This window comes from Vicia villosa, linkage group LG2 (genome assembly GCF_029867415.1).
Source record: "Vicia villosa cultivar HV-30 ecotype Madison, WI linkage group LG2, Vvil1.0, whole genome shotgun sequence".
In the NCBI taxonomy this organism is placed as follows: Eukaryota; Viridiplantae; Streptophyta; class Magnoliopsida; order Fabales; family Fabaceae; genus Vicia; species Vicia villosa.
Genome location: NC_081181.1, coordinates 2527158 through 2541124, shown reverse-complemented (window position 1 = coordinate 2541124; position 13967 = coordinate 2527158). Strand labels below are relative to the sequence as shown.

The 13967-nt window shown below is 38.3% G+C and overlaps 1 protein-coding gene across 1 annotated transcript; it reads left to right on the top strand.

Moving 5' to 3' along the window:
* Window positions 1-1330: 1330 nt before the first annotated feature.
* LOC131648466 (protein MAIN-LIKE 2-like) lies at window positions 1331-2307 on the top strand. Its single transcript, XM_058918219.1, has 2 exons — window positions 1331-2089; window positions 2184-2307. Exons 1-2 carry the CDS (start codon window positions 1797-1799, stop codon window positions 2305-2307), a joined length of 417 nt encoding a protein of 138 aa, XP_058774202.1. The 5' UTR covers window positions 1331-1796.
* Window positions 2308-13967: the final 11660 nt, after the last annotated feature.

Below are 13967 nucleotides of genomic sequence, written 5' to 3'. Positions count from 1 at the left end.
CTGCATGTCTTCATCGTCTTTGATCTCAACTTGGATAAACTTGACCGGGTTGTCTCCACGAAGAAATCGATATTGGTAAAAAATCTGGGATACACCACCCATTGCAAGCTTCGTCTCTAATCTCCCTTTGAAGTAACTGAAATTTGCTTTTCTGCTTAAACAAAATCGTTTAACCTCAGTGTTTCTAAACAGAAAACCAACTTCTTCGTTGTCATAGGTCTCGCCAAAAATATGAGCGTTTATAATGTATTGCGGAGGGGCCATTGTTGAGTGGGTAGAGAGTTTTATTTCAAATATGTAATCAGATGTGTAATGTGTTGTGTTAGTTTACACGTTATAGGTTTCCTTTATGTAGACGAACATTGAGTGATGACAATTATGAAGGCGAATACTATACAATCACATGCGTACTGAGTTGATTTGATGAATAAATGCCACTGCTGCACACCAGACTGTTTCACAATTGATTTGAGGTGTGCATGACACTGCTGAACTGTTGCACAGTCGACTTGACCAGACACAACCATACTGTACAATCACATGCGAATAAAGTTGACGGAAAATGAATGCCTGAGTTGATTTGAGGTGTGCTTGCCACTGGTGAACTACAGTCGACTTGACCAGACACAACCATACTGAACAGTGTACACTGTACAATCACATGCGAAGACTGTATGCTAATTATTTTCGGTGACACAGAAAACCCTAACCAAACCCTGGGGTGGCGCATTAGACAAAATTTTTCCAGCATGGCGCCACCTGGGGTGGCGCATTAGTGTATTTTCTTTTTTTTTTTGTTTTTTTTTGCCCTAATTTTGTCTAGTGGTCCCCACTGCCAAAACCCTAATCTGATTCGCCAGCATGTGATCTACCTGCATCGGAATACTGTATGCATGCATGCCTAGACAATTCAGCACCGAACACGGGATGCAGGCCTAGTCTATTCTGCCAGAAACAATTAATGCATGCATGCCTAGACAAAGTCAGCACAAAACACGGGAATGCATGGTCATTTCAACACAGAATGCATGTGAACCCATCTTTATCACTTTGATATCTGTATCACATGCATGCTCACCACTTGGCCCTCATGCACTTAACATCAACAACCACCAACCCTCTATAAATACTCTCATATACTTGCTTTCTTTTCACCAACATATATTCTTCTTCTTCAAAAAACCACTTTGCATTTTCAATTCCGCAGAAAACTTAAAGAGTTCTTGAAAATGGCTCAACAACTTCTTACCATGGGTGAAACACACAGAGGAACTAGAGAGAATTTGGCGACCTTTGTAAGTTTATACTTATTTATTTCTAAACATCTATGCGTATATGATATCCAGTTTAATCGATTTATTTGTGGTTCTTAGGCTGTTGACCGATTCCGTACACGTTCTCACGCTTACGTTGAACCCGACGAGAGGATTATTCCGAATCTCCAAGCATGTGGCTTCGGACATATCATAAAAGTTAACAACAACACCATAGACAGAAAATTCATCCTTGCCTTACAAGAGCGATGGAGGCCTGAAACCCACACGTTTCATCTTCCAATAGGTGAGTGTACTATTACTCTAGAGGATGTTTATATGTTACTTGGTCTGCCCATTGATGGCAAGGCTGTTAATGGATCTGTTCAACATGCTAATTCAATGTGTGAGAGAGTGTTGGGAAGAGATCTAGTTGTGCCTACTCAAGGTTCAAGAGGCCAGGGTATCAGTCTGGTCTCCCTTAGAGATTACTATGATGAACTCGTCTTGATGGACAACTTTACGTAGGAGCATGTTTGGTTAATGACTAAGGTTTATATAATGTTGATGTTTGGTAAACTTTTATTCCCGGAGTCGACAGGTAACACTGTCAACTTTTTCTATTTAAGTAAATTTGACAGTATTAGCAAGATTAGGAAATATAGTTGGGGGTCCGCCGTTTTGGCGATGTTATACCAGTCTCTTTGTAAGAACGCGGTTGCCGAGAAGTGCACCTTCTATGGATGTGCGTTCCTCCTACAAGTATGGGGTTGGTGGAGAATGCCGACGCTGTCCCCGGTAGGCAGGAACAACTACACGTTCCCTTATGCAACAAGGTACGTCTTTTTCTCTTTTTCAACGCTATTCCTTGAATGCTAACTATCTTTTTCATAAAAATCTGAAATAACATTTTTGCTCTTTATTTTTTAGGTTCTGTGGTCCTAAATTGGATTACAGTAAGAATCCGAGGGGGAGTGTTGTTTTATATCGGGACCTAATTGATCACCTCCGAGCTGAAGATGTATTATCCCTAAACTTTTATATGATCATATAGATGTATTACAATTCATCATGCTTTTTAATAATATGTTATTTTTTCTCCCACGCAGTTTAATTGGAGACCATACTTGTTGCTAGACCATGAGCCAAACGAGAGTGACCGGGAAGTTTGGACTGCAGTAGTACCGATAATAAGGTTCAACATCATTGAGATGCACCAATCTGACCGTGTGAGACTGCAGTTTGGCATGCATCAACCGATCCCGGATCCCCCCACTGATTTGGGTCGCTGGCATATTAAAAGAGTTAACAATCAATGGGACCACGCAAATTATCGTACATTCGCACCTGAATTTTGTGAGATGTGGAGGCAGCGTCGCAGCCGTCTGTTACAATTCCCTGTTGCCCAACTCCCCATGTTTCCAACCGCGACATACCTTGCTTGGTATAGAACAGTCACAACCCCCGATATGTATGTGTCAGACCCATACTACCTACACGACCCCCGCCAACAACAACACGCACAACAACCACCCCAACAATACGCACAACAACCACCCCAACAATACGCACAACAACCACCCCAACAACCACCCCAACAACGACAACAACGCCAACAACGCCGACAACGCCAAACATCCGAACAACCTGACCATGAGGAATTTCAAACAACACCAACAACGCCCTACCAAAGTCAACCCTTCCAACAACAATCATGGGGCTTCACCCAACAACTCCGTGACGCCGACCCCTCCACTAGGCTACCCGTCCAACAACAATCGTGGGGCTTCACCCAACAACACTACGACGCCGGCCCCTCCTCCTCCACTAGGCAACCCATCCAGCAACAATCATGGGCCTTCACCCAACAACACGGCGACGCCGGCCCCTCCAACTACAATAGGCAACCCAGCCTCGACATGGGTCTAGATGACAATTACGACCCAAACGAGCAAATGACCACTCAATCGTCACAGTACGAATTTCCACAACACCAACAATATGGGTACACCACACCCCAGCAAACAATGCCATTTTTTCAAGGTCAATCAAGCGCTGGATTTTACCGACCATGTGACGCAACTCCACCGCCAAGACAAATCTTTAAGGGCATGGGGACCCGACTATTTGACAGCAACATACAAGAATACATGTCCAATGAGCGCATGGAGGGGCTAATCCGAGGACCGCCTACCCAGACACAACAAGAACAACCAAGGAATAGGGGGGGTCGTGGAGAAGTCGGTCGTCGAGATCCTTCCAACCGGATTTGAGTAGTTCCAGATTGCGGAACTGGCGGTGAGAGGGGTCATGGTCCGGCGCCGGGTCGGAGGGGTCATGGTCGGAGGGGTCGTGAATAGCATAATATCCATGTTTTATTATTTATCTTTTGTGTACCGTATTTGTAATGTTTGAACTGTATGACCGTATTTCTAATGTTGTTTCTGCATTTCTTGTATTTGTAATGTTTGGAATGAATGACATGTGGTGTTTCATTATTTATTTAATTGTTAAAACAATTTTGTTAATAAATAAAAAAAATTTAAAAAAAAATAGTATATAAACAATTAAAAAAAAACAAAAAAAAAACAAAAAAATATATATATATATATATACATAGGCGCCACCCTAGGTGGCTAAAAAGGGAAAAATATGCATTGATGCCACCCTGGGTGGCGCATAGGTTAAGAGGTTTTGGTCTTTGGCGCCACCTGAGGTGGCTCCTATGTGGAGACCACCTCTGAAACCTGGTCATATGCGTAATTTTGCCGAAAACATGGTTTTTGGTGTAAATAAATTATTAAACATGGTTATTTGGATTTTTTTTTCGAGATATTCACTTACCTAACTTGCTTAGAGATAAGAAGCTGCAACTATTGAGGATTTCAGAATACAAAAAGACGCATATTAGGGTTATAAGTGAGGCTTAGAGATTTGTTCCCTTGCCCTTTATTTGCACGCTTTGTTGTTGTAGAGATACACCACAAGATCACTCTGACCTCACATGCCACGACACTGCTCATCATCATCATCACACATATTTACTTCTAAAATATTAATGGATTAAAGCTCAACTCAATATATCTTAACATATTTCCACTCCTTCTCACTTTACTTTTGATACTTGTTTTAAGTGAAATTGAACTTGTTACCACCAATATTATTGTTTTCTCTGCTCATGCGAAAATCAAAAGAATAGAGTTTATACAAATATCAAATATAAGTAACAACACTCCCTGTGGGTACGATACTTTTATACTTATTATTTGCTGCAATCAAAACATGTATACTTGTATGTGACACCATTGAGAAGCAAACAAATTTTTGGCGCCGTTGCCGGGGAATGTTTAGTTACATTTCTGATTTTGTATTCTTTACTATTTTTTTAAAGCATTTGAGCTTTTGGACGTTTTGTTGTAGTCTGGTGTCACAACAGGTGTTGAGCTATTGTATGCACTGATCATTACGTCCAATTTACATTATATATCCTGAAGCTGAAAGAGCACTCAGTGTGTTGAAAAGATCTGGAGGTAGACAATGTCATGGCTGATATCCACATTCTTGGCATAGCCAATGATAGGGCTCGAAACATCCGAGACTATGTTATTTTTAATCCCAATACCATTAGAACTGGTATCATACTACCAGAAATTACTGCAGCTCAGTTTGAATTCAAGCCTATGATGTTTCAGATGTTGCAAACCATTGGCTCGTACTCAGGCTCTCTTCATGAAGATCCTCACTTGCACCTAAGACAGTTCCTGGAAGTTGCTAGCAATTTCAATATCCCAGGCGTGACTGTTGATGCCTTTAGGTTAAGGTTGTTTATGTATTCTCTAAGGGATGGAGACAAGAGTTGGTTAAGTTCCATAGAGAAAAATTCCATTGCCACATGGAATGCTCTTGCTGATAAATTATTAACTAAGTATTTTCCTCCTTCCAAGAATTCAAAGATGAGAAACGAGATCACCTCATTTAGGCAAGGATGAGCACTTTTGTCTAAGGTATGTGAAGAATGATATAGGTTGATAGAAAGCATTACGGTCAACACTTATCAATGGCCAATCACAAGAGCTAATGCAAGTACAACTCAAAGAAGGCCCGTTGGGATCCGTGAAGTTACTGAAACTACAACCCATGCTGCTCAAGTGGCTCAAATTTATCAAATGATGAAAAATATAATGACTCCATAAGCGACTAAGCGTGAACCTGTGAAGGTGGTTACTGACATGTCTGAGGTTGTCTGTGTGTATTATGGAGAAGCACATTTGTTTGAAGAATGTTCTGCTAATCCTGTCTCAGTTATTTATGTTGAAAACAACAATAACAAATATAACAAGCCCTACAACAACACTTATAACCCAGGATGGCTTAACCATCCTAACTTCTCATGGAGTAATAACCTAGGTCAACCGAAGCCTCAAGTTGCCCAAGCACCACAAGTTCCTCCAGGTTTTGCTACACCAAACTATGCAGTGGCAAATCAAGGCAACAACTAGTTGGAAAATATTATGAAAACATTCATTCAAGAGACCAAGACTCAATTTTTAACGTAAGACGCGAGTATCAAAAACCTTGAGAACAAAGTCTGTTAAATAGCCACCGCTTTGAGTTCAAGGCCTGTGGGCACACTCCCTAGCTCCACTGAAACTCCAACAACAACATCTGGAGGGAATACTGTTGAAACTTTCAAGGTTATCAAGTTGAGAAACGATAAGGAGTATGAAGTACCCTTACAAAAAGACTCTGAGATGAGTGGAGTCCTGCCTGAGCAGGACAATCCCGAAGAAAAAGAAGAACCCGCTGAGGAATCGTCCTCAATGGAAAACAAGGCAGAAAGTGTTGATACAACTACGTTTGGCAATACTTCTGAGTCAGTTAAGCAACCCGAAGTCGTGCCAGAGTTGGTCAGAAAAAAGAAGTTTGTTCAAGAAAGACCACCACATCATTTTCCACGGTAGCACTCACTCAAGAGTGTAGCCAATTGGTTCAAGGAAAACTCCCTCCTAAACTGAAGGATCCAGGAAGTTTCACCATACCGTGTAACATTGAAGCCTCTTTCTGTGGAAAAGCACTATGTGATTTAAGGGCTAGCATTAACCTTATGCCCTTATCTATATTTAAGAAGTTAGGGATAGGCGCAGCCATACCTACAACCATCACTTTACAGTTGGCAGACAGAAGCATTTGTTATCATCAAGGAAAGATAGAAGATTTCTTGGTGAGGGTTGACAAGTATGTATTCCCTGCTTACTTCATTATTATGGATTTCTATGTTGATGAAGACATTCTGATTTTGCTATCATCAAGAAAAGATAGAAGATGTATTGGTGAGGGGCGGAGCCATACCTACAACCATCACTTTACAGTTGGCAGACAGAAGCATTTGCTATCATCAAGGAAAGATAGAAGATGTCTTGGTGAGGGTTGACAAGTATGTATTCCCTGCTTACTTCATTATTATGGATTTCTATGTTGATAAAGACATTCTGATTTTGCTAGGGAGCCTTTCCTTGCTACGGGAAGGACCTTAATTGATGTTGAAAAATAAGAAATCACCATGAGGGTGAATGGACAATAAGTGGTGTTCAATGTGCATAATGCATTGCAATACCCTGATGAAGAGGCAGGATAGAAGTTTCCTATAATTGTTGCTATAGATTTGGCGGAAGAAAACAAGAGAGATGAGGAGAAGAAAGGTATGGGCAAGAAGATTGAAAAACAAGTTTCTACTGGAGCCACTGGGGCGTCTACTTCTAGTGTAGCCAAAGGAGACACCCCTAAGAATCCAAAAAAGAAAGATATGAAGGACCAGACCCCTAAGAAGAAAGGAGGTGCGTCTACAAAGGCCACCACCAAGAAAGTTGCAAAATCTATTAAGGAGAAGACTGATGCATAAAAGTCTATAGAAACTTTGACTGACATACTGCATCAGATAGCTACATATAAGAAGGAGCTAAGGGCAGACACACCTAAAAAGGTGAAATCCAATAAGAAGGCTTTAGATAAAGTGGTGGAGGAAGTTAATAAAGAAGTGGCTGAGAAAGAGAAGGAAGATGAAGTCTTTGTTGAAAAGGAAGTTGATGAGGAGATGGAAAAATAAAAAGTGCAAGAAGAAAAGAAAGTTGAAGAAGTACAAGAGGGAAATGATAAAGAGATGCAGCAAAAAGGTGGTTTGACTAAGGTCGACTCTGAGAAGGAGGTGAGTGAAAATGATAAAAAGGACGAGGAGGATATGGATATGAAGGAAGCTAACAAAAATGCTGATGATGAAGATGAATGTGAGGAGGAAGAAGAAGAGGAAGAGGACTCTTCAGATGGCTTACACAAATTGGAGCCACTTGAGAATTCTGAATAAGAGATGAGTGTTGACGACACTTCAGTAGTCTCTCTTATGAAAATCAACACTCCAATTCCAGCAAAGATGAGATGAGTGTTGACGACACTTCAGTAGTCTCTCTTATGAAAATCAACACTCCAAGTCCCCTGCAAATCTAAAATCCAAGTCTCCCTCCAATAAGTTCCCTGCCAAACCATCACATGTACAAATAACTGTCACGACTGAGGTTGTCCCAAAGGAACCAACTGCAAAGAAGTCGCCAGCCCCTAAGCATGCCAAGACGGAGGCTGGAAAGGAAATGAGAGAAAACCTTATGCACAAGAGTAGCAGGCGTAAAGCCTAGTAGGTAAGAAAAGGTAACCATTGGCGTACCCTTTCCCATTTGCTGACAGTGTGGATATTGTCCTTACTTTAAGTATGGGGGAACAATGGCCTGCGTCGTGACCCCTTTTATCCCTAAATCCTCAATCATACAATAATCTATTTGCTATTAATTGATTAAGTTCTAGTTTTTTATGTTTGTTGTTGTTTCATTTAAGTTCTAGTTATGTTAATTTTCATTTTCTGAAGAAAAAAAGAAGAAGATAATAATAAAGACATTATAGCAAAGTTGAGTAACATCCCCCTTAGAACAAACTATCTGAAAAGATTTAGGGAAATTCTATTAGGACTTTAACAATATATGGAACAAGGACCTGAGGGGTATTTTGAGATTTTGATCTTCTGTTAGAGACAATGCCTGTCGTGACTCCAGTAGCATGTTAAGCAGTCAGCCTGTGTGATAAAATTGATTTGGTTTTAATTATGGAATAAGAGCTAGAATTGAGCTTTTAGTTGAGTGATTGATAATTGATTATAAGGACTGGAACACTCCGGAACACTGCAGGGCTTAGATAAATAAACACACCAAAGTGTGTAGAAGGAAGTTGTCAAAGTGCGCTCCTATATAATCTCTTGTGCCCGAAAATGGAAAAGAAAGCTTTTAAATAAGTTTTTGTGCCAAAAACTGGAGGAAAATAGTTTTTCTCACCATAATTAACAAGTTAGACTCATTACAAGTGAGATCTCGTCTAATGAAAAGGTGAGACAACTACAACTTTGGCTTTCTGAATAAAAGCATGCATGTGTAGGTCCTAGGTGTAAGTTAAAAGAATTTTGAAATCGAAAACCCCAAGGAAAGATAAAAATCTGAGTTGTTGGACCATAGGAAAAACAAACAAAATTTGAAAAATAGGCTGGCTATCATTATAGGAAAATGCTGTCATGACAAAAAATGCCTGTAGCCCATAGAACATTTGATCATCATTGTGCCTTTGGTATGAATTATACCTATTTTTGAGTCAAGTCCCTAGGAGGATAACCCTGAGATTGAAGAACAGTGGATCTGATAAAAAAGGAGAGTTACTTTATGTTGTTCTGATTGTCTTTGCCTATCGCATCACCTGAGGACATGTAATGGTTTAAGTTTGGGGGTGTGTTAACCCACATTTTGTGAGATAATACATACCTTAATATTCTTCTTTATTAAGTGTAAATTTGATTCTTAGTTACTATTTTAATTCGTTTTAGTTGTTTTTGCAAGTTTAGGATAAAGCACAATATGTGCTCCTTTTTGTTGTTTTAATGTGTTTTTACTTAATTTAAGGACAACTTTGTTGAGCTGAGGCATGAACGCGTTCGTCTATAACAAATAACATGAGCTGAAGGAAGGAGTTGGATTTAGAAAAATGGGAAATTAATAATGAAACCAGATGGACTCTAGGCAAACGTGGCAGGAAGAAACCATTGGAGGGAATATTTGCTGAGTTGAAAAGAGAAAATATTTGAATTAAAAGATAAGGCTAAATGGAACTAGAAGACAAAAGAAGGTACAATATTACATTGTGCATTCTTCTCTGACAGGTTTATAGCCTGCCGTGGCAGTCTATCATAGGTTGTTTTGTCCCGCACAATTGTCCCCATGTACCTGATTCCTTGTTGGCTAAGAATTGAGGTGATGGTGATCTCTAATGCTTCAAAAAAACCTAGCTCAAGTATATAAATAGGACTTTGAAGAAATAGAGGGGGAGTTCAACATTTTCTAAGAAAAAAATACAGAAGATACAAAGTTTAGGGATAATGGAGAGTTGGTGGAGTTTCTTCTTCTCACCCAGTCTTGTACATGATGTTGAGCTCTAGTGCGATTGGAGTCACCTCTTAAAGATTATCCATCTCAAAAAATTCTCAATTATCTCTTAGGTTTGTATTTATTTTTCATTATATGTTTAAGGATGTTTCCTCTGAGAACCATGTTTGTAGTTTGTACTCAGCTCATTATGAGCTAAACCTTTTGTAGTTGAGCAAGGTCGAGTTAATATTAAGTTTTTTTAATGTGATACGGTGTGTGGTTAAGTGACTTGTTTTATTATACATTAACCTGTTAAAAGTCTATTTCTTTGTTTGGCCAACTTAGGAAGAGATAACAACTTGTTGTTGTTAGAGATCCAACAATAAGTGGTTTTCTTAATTAAAATAGTTGAATAAGTAGGATAGATATATTCCCTTACCTAGCTTGCTTGGAGATAAGAAGCTACACTATTGAGGATTTCAGAATACAAAAAGACGCATATTAGGGTTATAAGTGAGGCTTAAAGATTTTTTCCCTTGCCCTTTATTTGCATGCTTTGATGTATTAGAGATACACCTCAAGATCACTCTGACCTCACATGTCACCACACTTCTCATAATCACACATATTTACTTCTAAAATATTAATGGATCAAAGCTCAACTCTATAAATCTTAGCATATTTCTACTTCTTCACTTTACTTTTGATACTTGTTTTAAGTGAAACTGAACTTGTTACCACCAATATTATTGTTTTCTCTACTCATGCTTAAATAAAAAAGAATGGAGTTTCTACAAATATCCAATATAAGTAACAACACTCCCTATGGGTATGATACTCTTATACTTATTATTTGTTGCAATCGAAACATGTATACTTGAATGTGACATATTTGAGAAGTGAACAATAATCATTATCAGTTTCTTCATCTTCATAAACAACTTATGCTTCTTCCTCGACTTCATCTGAGTTATGCAATTCAGTATCATTGTGCTCTACCTCAACAGTTCGACCTTATATTACCTAATGTGACCATAGGCTACATAACCAAATATTCTAAGTCTATCAAGATTAGGTGGATAATCTGACCAGACATCTTGAGGTGTCTTCATTCCCAAGGCAGTAGAGGGACATCTATTTATCAGATATATTGATGTCAAAACAACCTCATCCCAAAACACCTTATTCAATTCATTACTAGCCAACATGCATCTAATTCTTTCCAAAATAGTTCGATTAAAACTTTTAACTAAACCATTTTTCTCGGTGGTACCTCAATTAGTCATGTACCTCAAGTAGTCATGGTCTCGTTGCAAAATTCAAGACCATTGCCGGTCCTCAACATCTAGACCTTCCTGCTAGTTTGGTTTTTGACCAGAGTCTTCCATCTTTTTGAAATTTTTAAAAGTTTATTTCTTAGCTTTCTGAATGAATACCCACAACTTTCTGGAATAATCATCAAGTATGGATAGAAAATACCTCGCACATAAATGTGAAGGACACCTTGCATACCCCCCAAAGATCAACATGAATATAATCAAGAGATTCATGTGTTCTTTATTTACATTTGTTAAACTTCACCCTATAAGATTTACCAAATACATTAGGTTCGCAAAACTCCAGCCTCTCGACCTTGTCACCACATAATAGATTTTGTTTCGAGTGGCCAAGTCTCTTGTGCCATAGCTCAGTGTTTTTATTCACTTTCTCTATTAGGATTTACAAATTGCAAGTAAATAGCAACAATCAACTTCTCTCAACAACCTGAAAGAACTAGTCTGTTTATAGAATATTAAGCTAACTTAAACAATTAGGATAAACAAACATACCCAATTCGATATGCTAACAATCCTAGAATTTTGACTACTACATGCTTGAGTGTACTTCGACAACAACATGAAAGACTTCAAAATCAACATGTGAACAGACTTTGAAAGCATGCTTAATTTTTTTTCGAGATATCCTTGTCGAGATACTAGAGTTTGATCTAAATATCACATATAGAGATATATTGGACCCGGGTTCTAGGACCCAATGAGCGATTATTCTCCTCTCTTAGGAGCATGTGACACTTATTAACCTTATTTTTGTGGGAAACATAACTACTCTCTTTGATCTAAATTCTATACTGACAATACCCTAAAACACGCTAAACCCCACATTTCATGAATGGGAAATAAATGGTTTTAAATAGGCTTATCTTGGACTAGTGATGCGACCAAAGGGCGAACATTACAAACAATTGGTGCACATTATGATTAATGGATGACTACAACCTTAACTTCGGGGAGCGAGAGGTGCTAGCCATGTACTCACCCAAAGTGGCATGCCTTGCCATCCTTTGATTCACCTTCTCTGGGGGGGGGGGGTGGAATTATCCCAGTACACAGTCCCTAAAATAGTAGGTCTTGTAAAGTTCGAATGGCTTTAGTTTTACGTTCCTATGCGAAAACTTTTAAGTGGAGTCCCTCATGCAAGAATTTTAAGTTAAATCCCATATTTTGCTGATTATTAAAGGATCCAATACATGGTATATTTAATTATCTAGCAAGAGGGTTAATTGTAAGTAAGGTGAAACTTTGGAATTATTTGTGATGGCCCAGTATCTCTTTGCTAGTTGAGCAACAAAGATATTTTAGTAGAAGTCTAACATTAATATTGTCTCTAAGGGTGGCAAAGATCTTTTAGTGGGACTCCAACACCAATATTCCCTATGAGGGCAACAAGGATCTTCGAGTGGAATTCCAACTTTAATATTGCCTTGGAGGGAGGCAAGGATCTTCTAGCAGAAGTGCAAGAAGGATCTTTTTATGAAAGTACAATATTAATAGTTCCTCTAAGGGCGACTAGGATCTTCTTGTGGAAGTCCAACATTAGTATCATCTCTAAGGACGACAAGGATCTTTTTATGAAAGTACAATATTAATAGTTCCTCTAAGGGCGGCTAGGATCTTCTTGTGGAAGTCCAACATTAGTATCATCTATAAGGACGACAAGGATCTTCTAGTGGAAGTTCATAATTAATATTTCCTTAGAGATCGACAACAATATTCTTTATGTGAACACAATAATAACATAGTTTTTAAAACGTTCATACATATGCGAGCTAAATGCCTTTCGCCTTATTCAAAACAGAAAATATATATTGGCTAATTGTAATAGAATCTCATGTTAACTGAGTTCCATGTTCTTGGGATTAGTCTTACACCTGCTCTTAGAGATCACCATGTAAGAATGTTGATTTTAGATCCAATTGAAAGATGTGCAGTGATTTTTGTGCAGCTAATGCAACCATTATTATGATGGTATCATGTCTTACATCTGAAGCAAATACTTCAATATAATCCACCCTAAACTCTTGCCTGTAGACTTTATCAACTAACCTTGATTTATACTTGTCAACTTCTCCATCTTCTTTCAATTTCATTTCGTAACCCACTTCACACCAATAGTTTTGTGCCCTTATTGAAGATCAATCAGCTCCCATGTGTTGTTTTTCTCAATTGAAGCAATTTCTTCACTCGTTTTTTTCCACTTTGGTTCTTTAACAGCTTCTTCAAATACAGTAGAATCACAATCTAAGAATAACACAAAGTGTGTAAGAGAATTTTATGATCCGGTTGAAATTTCCGATATCACATGACATTTTTTGAAAATGATAGTATTACTTTCAGAGTACTGTAAAATTTTGAAATTCTTGATATTAGTTCATGACGAAATTTTTGAATTTTCTATTAGAAATTTCGTACACATATTTGTCTTTAAATTTGAACAAGAACACTTTTAAAATTATGAAATAATATGAGGGTGTCAGGTATAAGTGGGGTGGCAAGAATCATTTTGATAGTACCTGGATGATTAAATTGTTATCTTGGGAATGGTTGGTCGTAGGAAAGAGGGGGTTAGTCGAATTTGTTTGGTCGGATTGGAATCAATTTCCGGGTCTTTGTTTTGATTCGGGTGGGAGTTTGTAACAACTTTGTTTTTATGTTTTGGTTGTAATGGGTTATGCACCCCTTGTGCATCTTATTAATGCATCCTTTGCTTATAAAAAAAAAATTCCGGTAAAATAAAAGTTAGTAACCCGGCCCATGAGGCTTAACCCAATCTCAAAGTTTATCTACTACTAGTAGTAAATTGAAAACGAGATAGACACGGTATTACAACAATAAGTTGAAGTATTTAAAGGTTTGTTTCTAGTATTCATTTCATTCATTCATAATTCCTTGTGTCTGTCTGCTGCGGCGCAGTCAATAACACATCTCTA